The following is a 23000-nucleotide window of genomic DNA, read 5'->3' as shown; positions in this document are numbered from 1 at the left end:
GTTCTCACTACAAAACTTCCCCTTGAGACAACATCTTATCCAGGCTGGAATAACAAAGATTTTTTCTCTGTAGATCCACATTAGATACTGCCACAAAATGCATATGGAATGTATTTTCTGATTTTTTTTTCCATATAAAATAAAACATTGTCACAAGCAATCATTAGCTTATTTCAAAATGATCAGTTCTTGCTTACTGTACGCTTACCTTTACGTATAACATTCTGCAGAAGAGGGATGTACTGGGAGCTCTGCTTGCTACTGATGCCTGTAGTTTCCTCATGTAATTGTTTTCCTTCAATATTGCTAGTACCTTATCTAGTCGCTAATTATCTAGCAACGGTCCCAAATTATCAAATTTCTTCAAATATTTTCTGCCAGACTTGCACTTTACATGCCTATTTTCAGAATTTTAGACGGACGCTCAAGTCTCAGAATAGACAGCTTGGAATTTTGTTTGCACTTCAGAGGCACTAATTTCAGCAGTTGCATCCTCAGGCCCATCCTAATCATCTGCCACAGGAGCGAGATGAGAAAAAGCCACCAACTTCTGAACCACCACAGTTAAGGTATGAAATGCTCCCATAGGAAGAAATCCACAGTAGTGCTAAGATTCACCACCTGGAGACTGTCTTTAAAAGCTACTTAACTTCACACAAGTCTATCAGTAGCAAGTACACTTGCATTAGTGAAATCAGTATTAAGAGTATTCCATACAGTACTGAATTTAAAACAGGCAAGTCTATCTTCCCCAGTTTAATACACTGCTTTTTTGTTCATTAAAACTAGATTTCTGTCTCAGCATTTCCTACCTTTGACTGAAACTACTCACATTGAGTCAGCCTAAAGCACAGTGGCTGGTAACTATGCCTAGAAGATTTGAGAAGTATTTTTTTTGGAAGTATCTTTTTCATTTTTTTTTTTTTTTTTTTAAAATTTTTAAGTGTATTACCGAATTCATGGGCTTTAATTGTGAGAGACCTTTAATAAGCTTCACGTGCTTTAGGTTGCATCTATGGCCGACCACCTCTGCACTGCACCACGCCATGACTCAATTAGGATTTCACATACCTTTACTTTACATATATGCCTTTTGACCAGGGCAAGCTTAATACAACCACTCAAGTAGAAAGGGTTGTAAAGTAACATGAATGTCAAAAAATCCCCACACACTTAACCTGAAATCCACCCTGCCAATTTGCCTCTCTGAGAGCTTGAGATCAATATGCAGACAGTTACCATTATGTCAATGATAGGCTTCATTTCAGATGTGCCACGCATAAGCACATGGGTTGCCTGCAGTAATTCCAGCAGACCAATCACCTCTGAGTTTGGATGACCTCGATGCTAAGAGTCTCAGAAGCAGATTAGGGTAGGTCAATTCAGATTAACACCTACTGAAGAAAAAGAAATGAAAGTTATCATACACATGCTGCTTTAATGTAAATTCTGAAATACTTCTGAAAGAATGGAATTGGTGACATCAAGTTTGCACCACAGACTGCTAAGGATTCAGTTTCGGAACACACAGGGGAAGGCTAGGCCAGAATGCAGCATAAACTGCAAACAGAAGCTGCTTATACTTGTGCAGAATGATTTACGAGTTAATTCTGACAGTGGACTTCATATTAAATACCTGCAGTTAAAAAGAAATCATATCTAATAACGTTTCATCACAAAAGCACTTATAATCCACTCCTTGAATCTCAAGTCTGAACATTTTAAGGAAATACCACCCTTCATTTCTGCCAGTAGTACCGTGTGCTAGATGTTTTCTGATGGCTGGTTACTGAACCTCAGCTGACAGACAAAAACAGCATCTGAATTTAACTGTAAGAGCACACACCAGTAACTTATGTCAAATATTACTTCTAACAAAGGATGAATGTTACAAGTACAACACAAATGCATTATTCCCAGCCAGTGTGAAAAGGCAAAAGACAAAATGATTCACAGTCATCTCCTAATGAACCGCTCTGTTTTAATCACAATTGTCCAGGCACTGGTATATACCAATAATAAAAAATCAGAAACATCAAAGTACAGTTTATCACAGAAGGCAACGTCTGAATAGAAGCACATCATTTTAATTTGCTTTGAAGTTTAAAGCAATCCAAACAAAAGAGTTAACAATATAAATACAGAGTAAATGTACACAGTTTACAGCCAAGAATGTATGCAAGAATAATAGCAAACCTCACGAGTATGAAAGTATCCTCAAACTATCCTTTGTGAGTGTTTAGCTATGACTCTCAGGGCATAATTACGTTCACATATGCAGGGTAGGCAGACACTCTTAAATAGAAGAACTGAAAACTTACATAACTAAATCTCTACAGACAAACTTGAAAAAAAAAGGAGCACATTTACCTAGGCACACTTCAGCGTTCAGCTTTTTCTGAATTTGAACAGTTCAAACAGGAAGCAATATATATAAAGGCTCTCCAACATTTTGGATCTGGAAGTTTTCTTTTAAAATACTACAGGTCTGAGGAATGTTACAAATGTAATCATAGGAACAGAAACATAACAGAAAATGTCATTAACAAACATCTCAATTACAAAGAAAATATATGGAGTGCGTTATGTAAACAGGGAACTAAACAGGTGCAATGTCCACATCGAAGTGAACAGGCTGATGATTCACTCCAAACAACTCCATAAAACTCTAGTGTAAATCTACCTAAAACAACAAATGCTAGCAGATCTATTGGTCAGTGTAAGTGCTGGGTTCAGCCCGCTGCAACACACCACAACTCACCTGTTAGCACAGCACTACAGAGACAGAAGGGGTAACAGAGGGGCGGTGAGACGTGACTGCACTCACTGAGGTCAAATTTTCTCAATCTCAGGCCACCCTTGCCACATCACCCCTCAATATGCTGGAGAAACCCAACAACAAGCTGCACACACACCGTCAACACGCAGCTTGGCAGAGAAGCCCCTTCTTCCCTCCGATCAATGCATGCTGCAGTGCCACCTTTTGGCAAGCTCTGCACACTGCGGTCTCAGTGTCCCAAATCAAAATGAGTATCTTGCAGTAGCATTTAGGGGCCTATCACAACAAAGGAAATATATGGAGAGAAACTAATTACTGAGACTTGTCTCTGACCTCCAAAACCTTTGCATCTTTGGCAGGGAAAAAGGTGAAATAAATACACTACATTCAAACATAAACTAAGATGACCATTTAAGTTACAAGAAAGTTTAAACACACTCCTTTCAGTTCTGTAGTTAAGGATATTACTAATGTAGCATGTTCTTATTCCCTTTGCTTTTCTTTTTTTTTTTTTCTTTTTGTAAAAAATATCAGGCAAACAATATAAATAATTTAAAGATCTTTGGGAAATATTCCAGAGGTAACTTTATAGTTATCGGTAGTTTAACAAAAATCCAAGAAACTGGGCTTAAGTTTTGTTTCCTTAAATAAGACAAAATAAAAAGATCACCCCTGAAGGCTAAAACATTACTTCAACCCCCACTGACAAGGTGGAACTTCAAGCTGATTGTCTATTTTCAGCTATTATCACCCATATTTAATTGTCCTTTTAGCATTCTTTGCTTGAATTTTTGTTTTAAAAGCAACTCCAAGTGATCTCACCCAGAAGGTACACAGGGTACCCAGAGAGCTGCTGGAAGAGATGTACATCTGATCAAGGGAGACTGTATCCAGTAAAAACCACAGGAGAGTAACCTGCACAAAGCCTGGACTAAAGCAAATGTTAATTGTATTCACAAACATCCAAGCTGAAAATTGTCATGCCAATTTTATGTTTGGCTCTGATCAACCAACTCAAGATAGCTGATGAGTAATCCACTTTTTATACATCAAAAATTAAAGTAGTTAGTTCTGCACTTAGTTGTCTGGATAATGGTATCACAGTAAATCTTTGAAACTCAGAACCACAAATAATACTCTGGATTTATCCTAGAGAGGCCAATTTTAGAACATACATTTCAGCACTCCCCTCAGTTCTTTAAAACCATCAAATTCACCTTTGTGGGTACATCACAGACCACAGTATTTGCCTTTAAAAGGTAAGACAACATTGCCCAAGGACAAAGACAACAATACAGACCAGATTCCACTGCGAGGTCACTGTGTGTGCACTGTAAGTGGCTCTTAGAGGAAAAAGAAATTAGTACATTTACTTGGAGTACTCAAATATTTTGACAGTGGGGAAAACATTACATGGTTCAAAATAAAGTGAACAAGAAAAAGCCAGACCAATTGTTCTGTAAGCTTCAAGCTTTTATGTACAGCCTACAGAACTACTGCAACAGAGATCCTACAGGTCTACAGCAGAAAATGCTTTATCCTGCAGTTATATGGAAATCAAACCACATGCTTTGTTTAAAACCAAACTGCATGTACTGAACACAGTTTGACTACAGATAACCAGAGTGGGAAAGAAAACTCACAAGCCAGAAGGCCACAAAGTGCATAAGGAGTCATTGATAAGAAAGCCATTGCACACAATGCAGAGTTTAAGTACACTGAAGTACCACACTGGAGGTGTCGATAGCACAGTTCTGTCATACCAGTGTAGCAGCATTCACACGTAGAAAGCTATTGCCCCCAGTTTTGTAATGGTCACCTTTCTCATTAGGATCATGGATGTAGACAGACACTCAAGGTGCACATTAAAGATTTGTCTGGAAACCTGCACAAGTTCTCATAACGTTAAACTTGTTTTTGATTGTATGATCAATTGTATGATTTTGGACAATACTGTAAGCTATGTCAGAATTAACTATCTAAGCCTTGTCACTGAACGCAACACATTTTTGCAGCTGGCTTATAAAGCAACAAAAACCAGTGCCTGAATGTTCAGAACTGGAGGATAAGGTTACATGTCAACTGCTGTTCTGAACACCGGCTCAAACTGGAAAAAAATGATACAGCAATTATTAAGGGATATGCTTACAAAAAAATAATTTACTTCTCCATCATTCTGTACAGCGGTTGTCTGCACTGAAGAAACTTATCACAGCTCCAACTTTTCTTCTTTCTAGTGCTTCCAACCATTGTGATGCAGGATCTTCCCCTGTACTCAAGTGTAGATACCATAAGCTAGGTCAAGCTCTGTCCGAAGTCTTAGGATAAAAACATCCTGTTCTGCAATAGCAAGAAACTCTGAATTAATCCTGTCTTCACAAACAGTAGGCTGGGCTAGTTAAAGATATCTTGTAACAGTGAGCATTCCTTGGAGAAGGTATAAAGTAGCATTCAGCAAGCTCTCCCTCGGCTGTGTGAGCAACTTGACAGACTAGCAAAGAAAACTGATGATACAGGAGGGTGTGTCATAGGCCTCTCTTTTTTAAAAAGGGGGGAAAACTTCAGAACGAAAAAACAGTGATGCAGAAGAACTAAAAATCTACATACACCAATATCAAGAAATTGATAACCTGAAGAGTTCAATAATCAGATTCTCTCTCACCAATCTAGAACACTGTTCAAATTTAAAAAGAAAAAATGCAACACAAGTATCACTGTTTGTAGTGAAGAAGTGATTCAATTTTGGGTCCCTGTGTCATATCCTATTTCTTGAGGTAGCAACATGGAAAGCTTTACACACTGACTACCTCAGTCTCTATACGAACATTCAGAACAACTGAATGAAAATTTCAGATATGGAAAAGTATGGAAGTATTATCTTCCTCATTCTTCCAACATGTTACTGTGCAGTAGAACAGAACAAAAAGGATGTGGTTGAGAGCAACCATTACAAGGTGGGAATAAGGCTGCCCAAAAAGTTCCATGATCCTTCCCTCACGCATTAAGTCTCTGAAGATGACTGAATAGCCTTGTCTATAGATTAACAGATGGAAACAAAGTAGTAGTTTTGAATAAAGAAATGCATAAAGGCATTCCCTAAGGGGCAGCTTCTACTTGTCACATTGCTAAGAGACCATACAATAAGGCAGCAAAATTATCATAGTTGCCTACAATCAACTTCCTTTTTTGTCCATATCTGCATGTTCCTGATACAACTTTCCTTCTGCCCACCACATCTGGCATTCAGTAGTCCACTCCAGTCTTTCAGTCTTCTGCCTTCCTTTAGGAACACTTGTCACGCTGCTATCCATCCAGCAAGTAGACTACGACCTCATAGGTTGACATCATGATAGCTGTGTTTGGAATCTGTCTGACCAGATGTGTAGTTAAACCTCGGTAGAGGGATCCATACCCTTCTTCTCGCACAAGCAAAGATAATGTCTGGAAGAAAGATCTGTATTTTGTTCCCTCTTCTCTTAGCCTTGTTCGTACAACTTCTGTGTAAAGGAAACCAGATGGGGTTATGTTTGTGATATCACCTTTCCCAGTAACCAACCAGCCATTTCACATTAAAAAAGCCAACCATTCCCCCATTTCAGGTTCTCAATATCAGCGAAGCTCTTAAAAAAAAAAAACAGAAGTTAACCAGCTATGTGTAAGGGACAAACTAAATACTTACGCACTGCTGAATATACGGCTAAAGGAGTTTGCTTGTCAAAATCCAGAAGAGGACAGGTTGTATTTTTCAGCTTGGAAATGGTCACAAATTAAGTATTCAATACATCAATAAACAATATATTCATAACTACCCTGCTGGAAAATCAAGTGCAACCAAAAACCACACTAGGCTGCCTATTTTCTTATGAGCCAGAAAGTTGTTCTCTCTGTATTGGGTTTATTTGGCCTTATCTCAACCTGTGAGCTTATTCCATTATATTTTCTCCCCATCTTTCTGAGGAGGGAGAGTAAGAAAGCAGTGCATTTGTGCTTAGCTACTTACTGGTGGTAAACCACCACAGTCCCTCATAGAGTTACACGAAATTCCTGGGTACACAGATTCCAAGTTAAACATTTCCATCTCCCTAAGCACTTCAGGCCACACCCTGGCAAATCCCTGGGAAAAATAAACATTGACAAAAACCAACCACTGTATAATTCCATTTAAAATTATTTTTGTTTCCAAATATTACACTCATGTGGACTCACTGAATGTGCCGTGAATAGCATTAGCCAAAATTTGTTCTTGAGCAAGTGAGTCAAAGTCAGCTACAATTCACTTGAAGGACACAATTTGATCACACTGAGTCAGGCTCTCAACTACACGAGTCCCTCTTACCATGGGGATATGCTATTGATGTTGCACAAGTTTTAGAAGTGGCAGCAGCCATCATCATTCCAACAAAGTCCGAAGCTTCTTTTGCCGATTCGTCCTCATTGTCCATGGCAGAAGCAGTCTTATGCTCCAGCAGTTTTCTCTTAATGCTCTCATAAATAACAAAATGAATAACAGTCTCAGATATGCCTGCATAGGATGCCGACATTCCTCTGTAAAAGCCTTTAACACCATCTGATCGATAAACTTTTCGGATACATTCAAAAGCACTCATTCGTTTTTCTCCACGGTTCCTAAGAAGAAAAGAACCAGACAGATATCAAACCAGTGCAACTTGAGATTAGAAAATAATTAAGCAGGTATTCTGAGTGACAAGATGATTCAGGAAATAACTCACACCAATGTTGAGAGATTCCAATTTTGACATTTAAGTGAAGACTCTCAATTTGGAAGTGAACACAAGTAAAACATCACAGTGAATCCAATCCAAACTTCATATAGTATTATTAAAGAAAAATGTCATACAGATGAATAACTCCATGCTTCCCACAATCTTACAGAACAAAGAGTGAAAATGCCTGAAAAAACAGGCTTCCAAATGAACTGTACAAGTCAGGGATTTGTGAAAAATCTGATGATTTTCTTCAGCATAATAAAAGAATTTTCCCTTAAAATATGCTTCAAATAAACAGATTCTACAGCATGGCAATTACATCCTGTTCTAGAAGTGCAGGTTTTGCAGTAAAGCCTTTAGGAATTATATGATTTTGAGGCACTTGAACATGAAAAGAGTGGAGAGCAGCTATGATTCAAACAGCAGCCCTCACAGCACCACAGCTATCAACAAACAACTGAGATATCTAAAGAGGGTCTGCCAACCAAAGAACACAGGCAGTCTTTATCTGATTCAAGCAAGCCACAGCTGATGTCAAGGCATATACTCATTAGTCTTTGTGATATGCATACTACACTTGAAGGACAATAAAATCTTCATCCTTAGCCTCTTGCTTCTAATTTTCATTTGTCAAAACAAAAACTATAAACCCAAGTGAAGTTATACTAGACAGTATCAGTTTGGGTAAATAAATCTAACTCTCACTTTATCTGACACGCTGAATTGAACTGCGCACATGGAAAGATTTATGATTGTACACAACTCTGCAAAGTCCTTGTGATGATACATAACACATGCTTCAGTGCAGCACGGAGTGCACGCACTTGCAGCATACAAATTCCACCAGCAGAGGTCTCCTGAATGAGCAACTTGCATAGAACAGAACAGCAAACAACCTTCTAAGACATTATTATGAATCGTATGGATGCTGTCCAAGCAAGACAGAGATATGAAAATAAAATGATGCATCACTAGATGGCAGTATTTAAACCCTGATGGTCTGAAACTGCAGTACCAGACAGCAGCAAAGTACCAAGCCCAACTTTAAGAAAGAGTGGGCACAAGTATACACAACTGTGAATCCAAACTTGGCTGAGCAAGGTAGCAAATACTTCACAGCAGGTAATGCTGCTGGCTCTGATTTGCTGATGGGATGGGAAAACAGAGTTGAAGAACGACTGGCAAGAAAAGCAGCCAGATCTACGTCTTCAGCTCCAACAATATCCCAAGCCACAACTTTCTTGTGCGCCTGGATGGGTGAACTGATACAGACTGCTATAAGTAGTTGTTGTGATGTGAGAGCCTCAACATCGCTGCAAAGCCCCAAATATTTTCTTAACAGGATCAGTGGGAGTTTTGAGAGAAACCTCAGCAGAAAGAAAATGAATGTGTTACTGAAGGAAAACGTAAGCATGAGGCTGGAAGAATAATATTTTAATCAGATTGATTACCTCATAATTCATTCCTAATTGGCTGGCCAGTTTACTAAAGTGCCTCAAGCACAGCACAAAACAGACTAATAGAGAAAAATGATCGTGTAACTCGTAATTGTAACTTGATCAGCACCAACTTTCCAAATCAAAATTGTGGATATTGAAAGAGTCAACCCATTCTGAACAGCAGAAAAGATCCCCAGCATCTAAGCACAGTATTATCACAACAGAAATATTTCCAGTTCCAATTTGTAGATTCTCACCTTGCATCAAGCTGCAGTCGTGTCTTTACTAGCCAAATGGGATTGGTCATTGTGATCGCAGTAAAACCTAATATTTAAAAATGGAAGAGTTAGATGTGACAGTATCATAAAAGCAGCTGCAGCTAAGTTTGAAACACACATGGTAAGGTCGGATGCAAAAACTCGGACTATACTGATTTTCAGGAAGTACCCATTGTAACCTTTCACTGATATTTTATGAATTCATAAAGCCAAAAAACATCTGGCTTTTTTAAAATTTTACATAATGATTTTATAATTTACACTTAGCAAGAGATTCCCATGTAAAATAAGCCCAACTGTGTATACTTCTATGCCTATGTAATTATACCAACCCTTCTTTGACACCTTAGAACATCAAAGCTAGTCTAATATTAGCCAATTAACTTGGAAAACATTTTAGTAAGAACACACTGCAGATACAGCAACAGCAATTTGATATAAAGCATTGTGTCAATTTAACTTGCTCTCTGAAATACAATCCGAGTTTAAAAGCATGCAAACTGAATGAATACTATGTTCAGTGCAGTTAAAAGGCATGTATTACCGTAAGTTAAGAGACCTTTTAATAGTGAACTATGAGAAGTTAAATTTAAGAGCTAATGTCTTATTTTGCATTTTGCATTCAAAGCAGATTGTTGATTGCCAGAAATACTTTTACAAGCATATGAGTGTTTAAGTTGTTAAAGTAAATAGTATGACTTCTAACTATCCAGACAGACAGCGACTATTTGGGCTTGCATCAGGGCTACGGGTTAAAGCTTTGATTTTCAGTCCACTAAAGAAAAAAAAAAAAAAAGAAAAAAGACAAAATAAAAAAAAGAGAGAGAAAAGGAAAAAAAAAACAAAAGAAGTAAGAAGCACTCTTACTTCTGCGCAACCGTGGAGAGAAAAAGAGCAAAGGGAAAGGCAGCTCTGAAAAAAAAACAAACAAACCATCTAGAGTTGTAATACCACACGTGCACCACTAATGAGGTGACATGTCTGCAGAAGAGAGAAGGAAAAGGGAAGGACTGGAACATGGCCAGGCAAGAGATGATAAATTTAGACAGCTGCTTGCTAAGTGGCACACATCACTTGCATATCACTACAAAGACATGCTGCCCTTCTGCGAGGGAATGGACTGGGGTTGTGGGAAAGCAACAAAGAGTTATCTTGTTCAGTGCATACCTGGTACAAAATGCTTATACAAGTAACAGGGTATCAATAGGCTTGTTTATGGAGATCGTTAACAGCTTACATTATTATATATATTTAGTAGAACTGCTTGCATACCAGTTACTTCTGTTTAATCACAATCTATGTTTACACTGCACACAAATTACTGCAATACTCCGAGAAATGCCAAGGGATCTTAACTGTTTTTAAGGTTTATTCTGCTTCTGCTCCCCAAACTCTTCAATAGATCAATTAGGAATTTCAGTTACAGTTTTAAGGACAAACTATGGGGTTTAGAAGCTACTAAAACTGAGTTATATTTCTGTGCCAAAACAGCAAGAACACCTCAGCAATTTCCTGTGAACTCACTGCATAGACCATACAGGCTTTTGGCTGATGCTTTTTTGACACACTGCTTAGTTTTTCTATGTCAAGATAACATATAACCTTTCATGGGATGAAATCCTAACAAGCCAGAAGTGTTTTATACCTGCATTTCATGCACTTCAAATAATTATGTGAAAACTTAAAGCCCTCAGGGACCTATCTAACAGCACTGGATGATTTAAAAACATAACATCTGCAAAAAAACATTCTGCAGTTCAACCAGCCTTTCTGACCTGTCTGCCACATTATGGCATAGGAATTCCGCTGATTCCAGCAGCACTTGACCCCAAACTGAACTAAATGTACACTTTGTATTTTCATGTTCCTATCTCAAATCAGAGTTTTTCCACAGGTACAGTTCCTGTTGGATACTAGAAATGAAAATGACTGAAACAGACTCTTTGAAATAAGGTGGGGATAATAACTAACTTCCCCTACCACACACGTATTCCAGGAAAAGGCTTCTCTCAAAGCTAAGATCCATTCCAAAATTCCTTCTTAATTTGAGATGTTTAATAATAAGTTGAACAAGACCAAAATACTTTTGCATTCCTATTTATCTCAGGTACACGCTCTGGAATTTCATTAATGTTATACTGTGTTTTGCAGTACTATTAGCTCAGTACTTTCTCTTTCCTATTCAGCCCTGGTCTCTAAAGATGCTTTATTTGTAACAGGAAACAAAGATGAGATCAGAGGCAATATCTGAGTGACAGCATTTGCCCAGAGCAGCAGCCTCATTCTTCAAGGCAGGCTGAAAGGAGTACCCTGGAAACTGCCAGTGAATGGTGGCTGGCACAGGACACAGCCAACTCTGTCCAAACATGCTTTCCTTGGGTTGCTGTATACATTATTTAAGAACAGCACTGCTAACTGTAGGCTCGGACTCCTAGCAAAAGCTGTTTTATCCCCAGGGCTGCCACAAGCCCAAGCAGCATGAGAGCTCTATCAAAGCTTTCAAATCAAAGAGCCTTCAGCAACTCAGGTTTCAACATGAAACAACCACAAAACTCAATTCTTAGAAGTAACGTAGTAAAAATACAGTCAGTAGAAGAAAAATAAAGAGTTGAGTGATGCTGCCCTCAAGGAAGAGGCTCCAAAATATAAATATCCAGAATTTTGGGATCTTTGATAAGATAAGCTTTTCTTTACGTATACAGAAAGCCTATATCACAAGTATTGCTTTAGAAATGAAGGTGAAGGATTCCCAGCAACTGCTAAGCAGCTCTCATTTTTTCCTTTTTTTTTTTTTTTTTTTTGGATGCTTAAGAAGTATTCAATGTTGGCGTACAGTAAAGCATTTTAACTTTATCAACGTGGTATATCCTCAAGAGATTAAGATTGCATTACAAACGCAGATCAATCTGGCAGTACCAGAAACTCCTGTACTTCTATGTTTTAGTTCTGCAAATTCCTATCCAAGTCTCAAATTGAAAACACTACCTCAATCGACTTTTTGAGCTATTCCAGCTAATGACAGGTAAGATCCCAGGTATTCCTACTTCTGCATCATATTTCAGAAGTTATATATATTTTTAGATCTATAAGCCAATGTAATTGATACAGACGCATGTGAATATGGAATGCTGAATCAGAAATCCAAAATAGTAAAATAAAAGCAAACCGAAAGAGAAAACAGAAAGACAGAAGAGACACTGTAGACATATTAAAAAGAAAAAGAAAAAAGGAGGTCTTCAAAATAACGTGACAACAAATATCAGCTGCAGCATTTTAAAGGCAGCTCTGGGACACTCGAAAAATAAAAAAGCCTTGTTTAACCCAGTAAGGGACACTGAATTAGCCAACAGAGCTAAGTAAAAGTAGCAGCTATCAGTGAAAGGTATTTTCCACCTTTCCCTGAACCGCACAGAAAAAATTAATTCAATAGAGTTCAGGAGAAGTGTTGTCTTTGCACAATGCACACAATGTGTATTCAAGGTAATGAAAGTGAATTCCCCTTAACTTGTTTATTTAATAGATATTACAAACCCAACGTGTGGTTCTTACACTAGAGGCTGCAAGAGACGCTCAGTTCAGTACTCACGAGGTTTAAGTTAGTCCATATTTCTGCAGGAAGTGACCTGCGGGTGGGGAGCATGAGATGACACGATCTCACTCTTTTCACGGGAGAAATGTACAGTAAATGCCTAAAATAGACACAGGCTTTTCTGTATCATAACAACAAGCAGTGACCTCATCAGACACATGTGTACAAATCGAATCCCATTGGAAGGGTTTGTGAATTATTTTGAGATTCTAACTTTTTTCAGGTAAAAGTTTAGGAAAAAAAGAAAGAAAAATAATCAGAACAGGCCACAGATAATAAAATAGTTGCATAAAATGCACTGAGTACTGAAATTTCTGCTCATTTGCAGCAGTTCAATTTTACATCTCCATATACTTACCTATGTACGAGATGGCTAAGTGAACCCTCCTCCTTTCCCACACCCTTCCAAATATCACTCAAAAAAAAAAAAGTAGGCCTGTCTCAGGACTGAAAAAGCAAGGTGGATGCCTTATGAAATCAAAGTTTCTAGTGTCAATAATCAGCGACTTAAATACACAATTTACTTGGTATTTAGTTAACTGTGTACACCAAAAACTTACATTTTATCTTCACTAAGAAAGAAAGCAGTCCCAAACAAAAAAAAACATATCTACACTAGCATTGACTGGGTTTGTTTGCTAGTAGAGTTACAAAAAGAACAGCAATAGTACTTCAGGCAAAGTAGTTTTGAAGCAGATTTGCAACAATATTGCCTGAATGATGCTATTAATCATTAAAAAGCAAATCAGAAAGCCATACAGGAATCAAGTATCCCATTCAGTTCTTAAGTTTTTATTCTCTGCTGGGATAAAAGATGCTGAGCAAGTGAAATGAGAAGGCAGAATTCACAGTGAATCTGAAAATTTAGCCTAACTTTGGAATGTACAGAGAAACTATCTTCATACAGCAAACACTCATTCTTGTATGTATGCTGCAGCTCCACTCACTGTCTGAGCTTTCAGTAAGAATCATGTAATACATCAGGTGGTAAGCAAAAAGTAATCTCATTCTTTGTGGGGATACATTGGTATTTTAGAGATGAAGGTGATGCAAATTATATTGTAGAAGCTAGCACACAGGAAAAGAAAAATATTTTCTAATTGCATAAGGCATCAGTTACTGATATGTAGCATAATTCATCCTCCTCAGAAAAAAAGCAAATATACTGAAGCGTAAGTAAAACCAACAATCTATGCTTCATCTTGGGAAGGAAGAATCAAGCCTAAAACCAAGGAGGTCTAAAATACTGTACCTCAGTTTCTTGCTTCCAAAAATGCCATGTGTATGAAGTAATCTGCTTTGCAATAACATTAGTCTAGTGTGGGATATTTACGTATTAACATCAACACAAGTAAACAGTATTTCAAGTTTAGTGAAGTTCACTGCTTACAGTGCTTTGATATAACATATTAATGAAATAAAGCTATGGATGACTTACAGATTTTTTTAAAAACTGCATGTTTGCATCACTGTATTTTTCAACCTATAAGAAAAGTTTTGTAAGTGCAAACAACACCTCATACTCATTATGCATCAAAAACCTCTTAATTAAGACTGAGGCACTCATTTCCTTACTGAAACCAATGGCAGCTGCAAAAGAAAAATTAATGCTGATTATTTTCGCTAGTTGTAGTGTTTATCCAGCTTGCCAATTCTGCAATTTTAGGTTCCCAAGCATATTACAGCAAACTTCTGTTAACCTCTTTAAGTCAAGCAGTTAGGAGGTCTCATTTGATTTTGCCCCTGTTCTTTTGCCATTTCCTTGAGATGATTTGCATCACATAGCAATACAAACCTGGCTGGTAAAACTTAACAGGTGCTTTAAGTGCATTGTCTGAAATATATCAGAATTATAAAAACAAGGTTAGCATGTTCCCAAAAAAAAAAAAAAAACAGTTAGCACACTGTTTATAAGTACAGTCCTTCACACATTTATCAAAATAGCAGTTGCACTGAGTGCAAAGATATTCTTTGTAAAAGAACCTCCTTGCGCAGGTCTTCCAAAGAACGTTTAAAATTTACAAAAGAAATGTGACCTGCAGCATGAACCTGAACTGGGCATTCAGTTTCATTAGGTATATGATTTAAGAACAACTGCAGAACTAGGTAAGTGTGAGAAAGATAACAGCCACATAAATATTCAATAATAAAGTGACTGCAAAAGAAATCAAATAGAAGTTTGGGCTAAAATACATTTACCTCAGCCTACATTTAGCAGCAGTCTTAAGTGCAAGTGCAAAACACAATCTTCTGAAAGGGAAGCAAGTCAACAGGCACATACAGAACTCCTTGAACATCTGTGTCTCAAGTCCTTGGGAAAGTCATTACACCACAACTCCACAAAACTTCTTTCCATTATGGATAGAGGACAGTAAGTTCAAAGGTACAGCAAGTCAATTCCTCATTTGTTTGTAGTAATGCAAGAGTTTTACAGTATGATCTTCAACTGAGAATAAACTTTCCCTCCCTCTCTAGCATCCACACATTTTCCCCCTTTAGAATTCAATTTTTGCTTTATTCTCTTAACAAACAGCTGAAGACAAGAAAAAATAATCATATAATTAGGATTTCTGAAGTGATTAGCTGATGAGGGTCAACTTTTCATGAAACTCCTCCCACTTCATGCTACTCACCTACAAATAAAACACATACTGGTAGGTGGGAAGAAATACTCTATCATTTGAGAACCCTATTTTGCCTGTTTAAGATAAACGGCTGTCCTCACGTCTGTAACTTAGAAGGTTAAATACTGCCACTACACTTCTCATACGATGGAGCTAAGCATTAGTGTATTATTTAACTAAGAAGCTAACGTCACTTAAATTTATTACAGTATACAACAATTTCTTTGTAATAGATCATTAGCAAGTATTAAACAGAAGTCATTCTGATCATCTTTTTGTCAACATCCTGGGCAGCCCATTGACTGTGAAATTTGGCATGAATTAGAAAATTCAAAAGCCTATATATAATAATACTGCAGAATTCATCCTTGACTATCTATGACCCATGCAGAAAAACTTCTTAAAATTTGTTTCTGTACAGAAAACACAGGCAACAACAGGCAAATTGTGAGCTTGATTTTTTCAGGTTAAGTCTGTTATCAGAACCTTTAATTCCTCATTAACAATCCCAAAGCACAAAACATGTAAGTTAAGTAACAACAAGTACTGCCAATTGCTAAAATGCACTGAAGTTACATGGTAGATTAAAGGAATTCATTTTCAGAGAAAATATATGAATATGATGGAAGTCTGCTCTACTATGGCACTGTAGTGGTTGAATAAACTTCACATAGATCAGTGTTTGAGCAAAGGATGTTTGGGGGAGGGAAGATGGACAACTGTTACATATGGTTATACAAATCTGTAGGCATATTTCAGAAAGACAAAAATAGGTCAGACATATAAAGCTGCAACAGAAAACATCAGCATAAAAAATACATTAAGAATTATTTAGCCAAAGTTCAATGCACACAGTGCTGTTTATAGTTTGCAGAACAGATAACTACTGTATTTAAAGCATTCAGTTGTGTCACAAATTTACAGGTGAGGAAGCAGACATGCAAGTTTTCCTCGTAAAGATTATTCACACAGTTTAAAGATTTTCATTAACACTAAGTGCAATGCTTCTTGTGCATATTTCTCCAAGTGCCTTTTATAACAAAGGGCCAAAACTGGTAACAGCTACCAAAAGAAGTCATTCAGCCACCAAACATTTTCTGCTTTTTTTCCCCCCATACATTTACAACCAACTCTCATTTGTCCCTAGGACTGTAGAATGAAGAAGCTATAAAGTTACAGATCCTTACCTGCCACACCAGCTGAAATCATGTGTACCTGGGTAGAATCTGGATTGAAAATATTGTTCAACTTTTCCTTGCAGTTTGAGTAAGCAGCAAAATATATCGCTCTAAAAGTAGAACAAGATGTGAGTTATGCTGTTTTATGTGTTGATGCCCTTACAGGCAGTAAGGAAAAACTGCTCAAGGAATAATTCCTGCAAAGCAATGGGACTATTTTAGGAATGACAAAATGAGAACACCAAGGGGAAGGATGCATAATTGAAAATACAGCAGTGGCTTGTGTGACAGTAAGAAATCTACAGCCAGGAAAGCAAAATAACAGACCTGAAGGTATATTGCTCAGTATTTCTGTAACAGCCCAACTTTGTTCTAATGACATAACTGTTTTCAGCATTACAATCTGAGAAGAATAGGGCTTTTTGTTTGATTGTTTATTTTAAAAACCAAACAGAGCAGATTTAATAACTTCAGGTTAGAAATATTTATATTTAAAATGCTCCAGCAGCTGTAAACATGGGATCTGAGTTTTCTTTCTCTAGCCTCGTATTTAGAATGGGCACTTTGCTTTTTTCCTCAATACATTACACAGAAAGCACTTGTGCTACATTCAAATCTGCAAGCTGGTATCAAAACAAAGCTAGACAAAAAATCATGTCAATGCAGTCATAAGAATACTTGTTTTCATTCATCAAGGCCATAAAGCTGATATTAAGTACATAAAAAAAACTTACATTTGAATTTGTAACTCAGGGTTTTTCAAGCATCTTTACAAAAGGAAAAAGTAATACAAGTTTTCACGAACAGAACATCAACCTCATTAGCTGTGCAAACAAGTTTTTCTTTATTACAAGAAATGACAAAGTGTTTGCTAATGGATGTAATTTCTAAAACGGAATCTGGACCCAGTTAAGTATACTGGATATGTTATAAAACATGCTTCTCTACAGCTTATTTAAACAAAGAGCTGCTGTTAAATCCACTTAGCTAGTGCTTAATTGAAATGAAGTAGTGGATGAAAACAGTCTGGAGGGGAACAGGGATGTGCCTGTTTATAAGGCATTACACCAAGAGGACATTTTAGCATGAACACCAAAGAAAGCAGGCTAGCTAGATGCAAACAGAAACTATTGAAAAGAAATTCCCTAATAAGTTCTTAGCAATTGAGGCTATTCTTCATTGAGGGTAGTCACTTCAAAATGGAATTCAATGCTACGTAATAATGACTGTTGTAATGGATCTTTTAAGTCTCTTGCAAAAAGAAAACAAAAGCTGATTAAGGGAGGAAAAAAAAGCAGCAAATGCTAAATTGTCCAACAAATTACTACCCCTAAACAATAACGAAGAGATCAGTGAGCCTTTATGGGTCAATAAATGAGATGTAAAAATGACTTTATTTTGTAGAAGGAAAAAGTGAGAACTGCAAGCACAAGACTGCAGTCCACACATGGTGTGCATCCCCATGGTTTTAGTAGCATAGAGAGAATAAAGCTGCAGGTTCTAAAGAAGGAAGCTACAACTACACATTGTTTTGTTACAGATGAACACAGAACACAACAGGGGAGATTAAAGGGACAGGAGGTGAGAGAACTTCCTAGGGAAGGCATCTGTTGGAACCAGAGAAAGCCACAGTGCTGAACATTCAGATCCAGCTAGACTATCATCAAGTCCACTCTTCAGCATAGAAACTATCTAGATTACAAATGGGGAAATTAATTATTCTAGCCTTCTCTCGCTTTTGTTTTCCCTCACCTGCTATCTATATTTTTTGTTGGTGGTTCCTAGTTCAGAGATACACATAATATTGTATTTGACAAAGTCTTCAGATGCTAACTGCTCACTGACAGCAGATTAAGAGACAAGATCTTCCTTTCATTTTTGAAGAAATTACATTCAGAATGCTTACATATTACATATTGATATCCCACAGGTATCAAGAATACAAAGCTACAATCACTTCAGCTTCTCCAAACACCAGTGCTAAGTTAGTGACCAGAAAATACCTAAACTATTCAAAATATTTCAAAAAAATCAGCCGAAATTAAAGTATTCCAACTGCTGGATGATGCTTTTCTCTTATTCATACAGAGAATCTACAAAACACCACCTCATCTGATTCAAATAGAAGACAAAGCAATGATGAATAGAAAACCCAGCTTAATAACATTTTCCAAAAGCATGCAAGGACACTGAACCACAATAGTTAAGATACTTCCCAAAATCAGTGTGCAGGAGATGGGAATAATATCTTCTGTTCAGATAAAAAGAAAACAACGGAAGCAGGGTACAAAGTCAGGGGAAGAATAAAATCATTATGACTATATAATCCTGATGCAAAAATATTTCATCTTAAAAACAGAATAGAAAAGAATGAAAATGGGCCAAAAGAAGACCAGCCTCACTCAGAATTAAGCAACTGTAATAGTCTTAAAAATCTTTGCTTACATATTCCTCTTTAGATATTCTGTTTTTCAATGAACTGTGGCTAATACTTGTATGCAAGGATCAATACAAACTTGGCCATAATCTACGCCTCACACTGCCTGACACTGATAGTAGGGTAGCTACTAGGGTAGCATTTCAACCAACGCAGAATAACTGACAGCAGTAATACCACTGCCACTTAGACCAGGTTTACATTCTGACCTGCTTTATTCTCTAACACTGCCCTTCTGCCCTTTGGAGTTCAGCCTGCTGCTGGATCTGCTTAATCTGTGATGGGTGTTAAGTTTCACCATACTCATTTTTATCTTTATTCACATTTTAGAAGGCCAGCAGTCTGTGCTTCACCAGAATTTATGTACAAAAAAGAGCCAGTGTTTTGCCTCTGGTCATACAATTACTTTCCAAATGATGGATTAACTGAAGGCTAACTCTATGCATAAGGTACAAACTTCTGTTTACAAATGCAACTCCTTACACATACTCCTTTTTAACTGGTAGAAACTCAAGAGTAAGGAATAGCATAGAGAACAAGGCATTAGGAAATGCTGAGACACCCAGTGCAGGAATGTGGGTCTGGAGCAGCAAAGCATGAATTGTTCAGTATTTTCAGATACCATCTATTCCAGGAACAAAAGGATAATTACTAGTAAGTATTTAGACTGCAATAACTCACTTGAAATAAGCCCTCAATCTCTTGAAAAATACACAGCAACCAAAATTTCACTGAAATTATTCCACTTTGAATATCTGTATTTACCTGGAAGGAGCAACGCCTACCAAGTTAGGACCCAGCCCTCTAAACAGAGAACGAGGACCTTCCTTTTGCAAGATCATCCTAGAAAACAAAAGCAACAATATTTTAATATTCATATCAAATTTAATGAATGCATTGACCAGAGTCAATATGGCATCATCATTTTAAGCTTTGATCTTTGTGTATAGCTTTGACAATGCCGTGATGACCACAAAAGTTAAATCATTTCCCAGAATCAGCATAACATTTCATTATTGCTTAATGTACCATAAAAACCAAAGAACTGAAGGCAGAAGTCTACACAGACTTTTCTCAAAGATCAGATTCTACCTATGATGCTACTCATTGTTAATATGCTTAAGTGTCCTTTTATTAGTGAGAAAATACTGAGCACTGAAGTGGTCACATTTCTGTAGGCTCTTTTAGATGGCATTAGGGAGAAATGGCTTTAGAGAGATTCTGTCCTATTTTCCTTTCATACTCCTTAGCTCTCAGATTTTGAGAACCTTTGGGGGTAAGAATGGCAGAGCACAGAGGAAGAGAGTTATAAAGATTCAGTTACAGGAACAGCTGTAAGCCTCCTGAGAGCATTCACTCTGTTGCTAAAATCATGCCCAGCCAAGCATATATTTTACAAGCTCCCACTTACCCTTCTCATAAAGACAGAAACCTCAGTATGATTTGGCATGTACTGCCCTGGTTTGATCCTACAAGATTAAGTACAGTAAGTCACCTGTCATCTGTCGAGGGAAGCAGACTTTCAGATAAGCAGCACTGCCCTCTCTGTTCCCATGCAGGGCCCACATCAACACGAGAACCCCGTCTGTCCCATTTTCATGATTTTGATCTGCGAGACCTTTGTAGCAAGATTCAAGCTACAATACATGTGACCTCTAGCAGTACACGCTCCCTCACCCCTCTAGTCCTTCATGTTTCCCTGCAGGGCTTCTTCCTACACTGATATGCAAGTTCACAAAGCTGCAGGTGCCTGTGTCACTGCTGCACCACAATACAGCTCTTTCTATGACTGAGGTACTCAACATCTTCCTTCTATTGATTGGGTAAAAAATTATTAGTAACCACTTAAGACAGAAGGTACTCAGTTACTAAGTTTTCAACCAAAAACACATTCTTTGCTTTACTCTTTCTACAAGATAGAGATTATTTTGACTTTGACGTCCCCTATAATAAAAGGAAATTGAAACATCCAATATGAGAAGTGGCCCTTCCTTGAGGCTTGGAGGCTTTCAATCCTCCATCCAACAGCAATAGTTGAACAGTTCTGAACCACTGCCTGTGTGTTCCTACCCAAGCAATGTTGCCAGCCATGGAGCTGTTGGGTCTTCTCAAATCACTACTGAAGACAATTCTCACCTCCTCTCACAAGCAAGAAGCCTCTTGTACTGTCCTAATCTTATAGGAACCAGATTCACTATAAATACAATTCTGGAAAGATTGCTTGGATGGCAGAATTCCATGTGACCTCCTGTCTTTGTAAGACTTGCAGAGAAACAGGGAATACAGAAAGTCAGTTGATAGATCTCAGAGGAGGAATTACTAACAGAAACACTTGGAATATCCATCCCACCTAACTGCAGTTTCTTAAAGAGAGAACAAGCTGAAAACTGCAGCAAGATTTTTTGGTACAGAGGATATCCACAAATCTTCAATTTTAGTGAAACCTAACTGATAGATGAAAGCTCTCTGTCGCATAGAAAGAGATTCCGGAATTAATCTGATTTCCTGAAGCGGAAATTGTGTATTTCACAACAGCTCTGCCATCAAATCAAACCAAAAGTTTAATAAGTTTATTCTCAGTAATCAAAATAAAATAGTCGTTCTGAACTGTTGCATCAGTATAAAGAAGTCATCGTGACTATCAGGAACGCTGGCATATAATGTGCCCAGCAATAATTTAGCTTCATATCCGTAATAGTTACTGAGGTCACTGAGTCACTTCACAGAATTAGTGTACTGAATACATCCAAAAGTGCTTCAGAAATCCTCTTTACTTCAGCATATCTGCCATCCTGAAACCATTCTAATACTTACACAGAAGGAACTATCGGAAAAATTCTTAGCACAGAGTTCAGCACAGTCACAGTATCAGATTATAGCAAAACTGAACTGAACATGCAACCTGTGTTCCCAAAGCACTCATACTTTAACATTAATCACCTACAGCATAAAGCACTGCACATATTATAAGTAGGCATGCACATATATGAATATGTATAAAGCAGCAGAAACCTCAGTGCTTTTGTAAAACTTATAAGTCTTCCATTTTTTTTCTTCTGGATCTACAGCATCCCAAGACTTCTCAAAGCAACAAATAACAGAAGTCACAGAAGAATTTCCTTCGACAGGAAGCAGGCAAGACTACAATGGCGATAGTTACTGATGCTCTTCTGCGTTCACAGGCATCAGCTGGAAGAGTTACAGTCTACTCTGAAAATGACAAACTTTTTGAATTAAATATCAGATCTCAAAGTCTGTACTGTTTATCAAAAGCAGTAAATGGCAAATCTGCGACTGGGAGAGCAGCAGTAACGTTTCATTCAGCCCCAGTTAACCTGCAAATATCACGTGAGTAATTTGCAATGCAAAGCTGATCAGATTTCTGTCATCAACACCTCTGGCTTAAACTCAGCAAAGTTAGACCCAAAAGGCATGAGCAATATGATATACACCCAACAGATATTTAGGAATAAGAGAATTCACTTCTGTTGCCAGAGAACACAGTTGCCTGCACTGGCTCATCTGAGTTTATTTTCCTGGCACAGATGCCTCTGATATCTCACCACTATTGACTGTTTAGGTGAAATGATTCCACAACAGTCAATTAAATTGAAATTCCAACTTCACTTGCACAATTCATCCTACTTTCAGACGAGGACTGTAAGCTCATGCACAAGACTTGGAGCACTGCACTCAGGTTAGTATGAGAAAAGACAACCAAATCCTGACCCTTCAATTCTGAAAACGTTAAAAAAAATCTTCCATGCAAGCAGCTATTTGGGTACAAGCTCTATTTAAGCACCATCTTCTAACCAGATAAACCCTAAATCTTACACAGCAATTTGCCAAAAGAGACTGCCTACAAATTACTTCACCAAATTATTCAGACCAGCAGTAGCTGGTCTGAAGCTTAACTAAGTCTTTCTAATGCAAGGAGCAATAACAGACC

The 23000-nt window shown here is 37.6% G+C and overlaps 1 protein-coding gene across 1 annotated transcript in view; it reads right to left on the bottom strand.

The window, feature by feature from the left end:
• Positions 1–1961: 1961 nt before the first annotated feature.
• SLC25A36 (solute carrier family 25 member 36) overlaps positions 1962–23000 on the bottom strand; it is a 30677-nt gene continuing 9638 nt past the window's right edge. The window contains exons 3-7 of the mRNA XM_042820713.1: positions 19817–19894; positions 16624–16724; positions 9203–9269; positions 7116–7405; positions 1962–6276 (exon numbers count right to left, since the gene is read on the bottom strand). Of these exons, the coding sequence (XP_042676647.1) occupies positions 6083–6276; positions 7116–7405; positions 9203–9269; positions 16624–16724; positions 19817–19894 (730 nt within the window). The 3' untranslated portion in view covers positions 1962–6082. The remainder of the gene's footprint in view (positions 6277–7115; positions 7406–9202; positions 9270–16623; positions 16725–19816; positions 19895–23000) is intronic.

The sequence above is a fragment of the Centrocercus urophasianus genome, unplaced genomic scaffold (genome assembly GCF_019232065.1).
Source record: "Centrocercus urophasianus isolate 14NV4802_14NV808 unplaced genomic scaffold, USGS_Curo_1.0 seq_19, whole genome shotgun sequence".
In the NCBI taxonomy this organism is placed as follows: Eukaryota; Metazoa; Chordata; class Aves; order Galliformes; family Phasianidae; genus Centrocercus; species Centrocercus urophasianus.
This window is presented reverse-complemented; position numbering and strand designations above follow the sequence as displayed.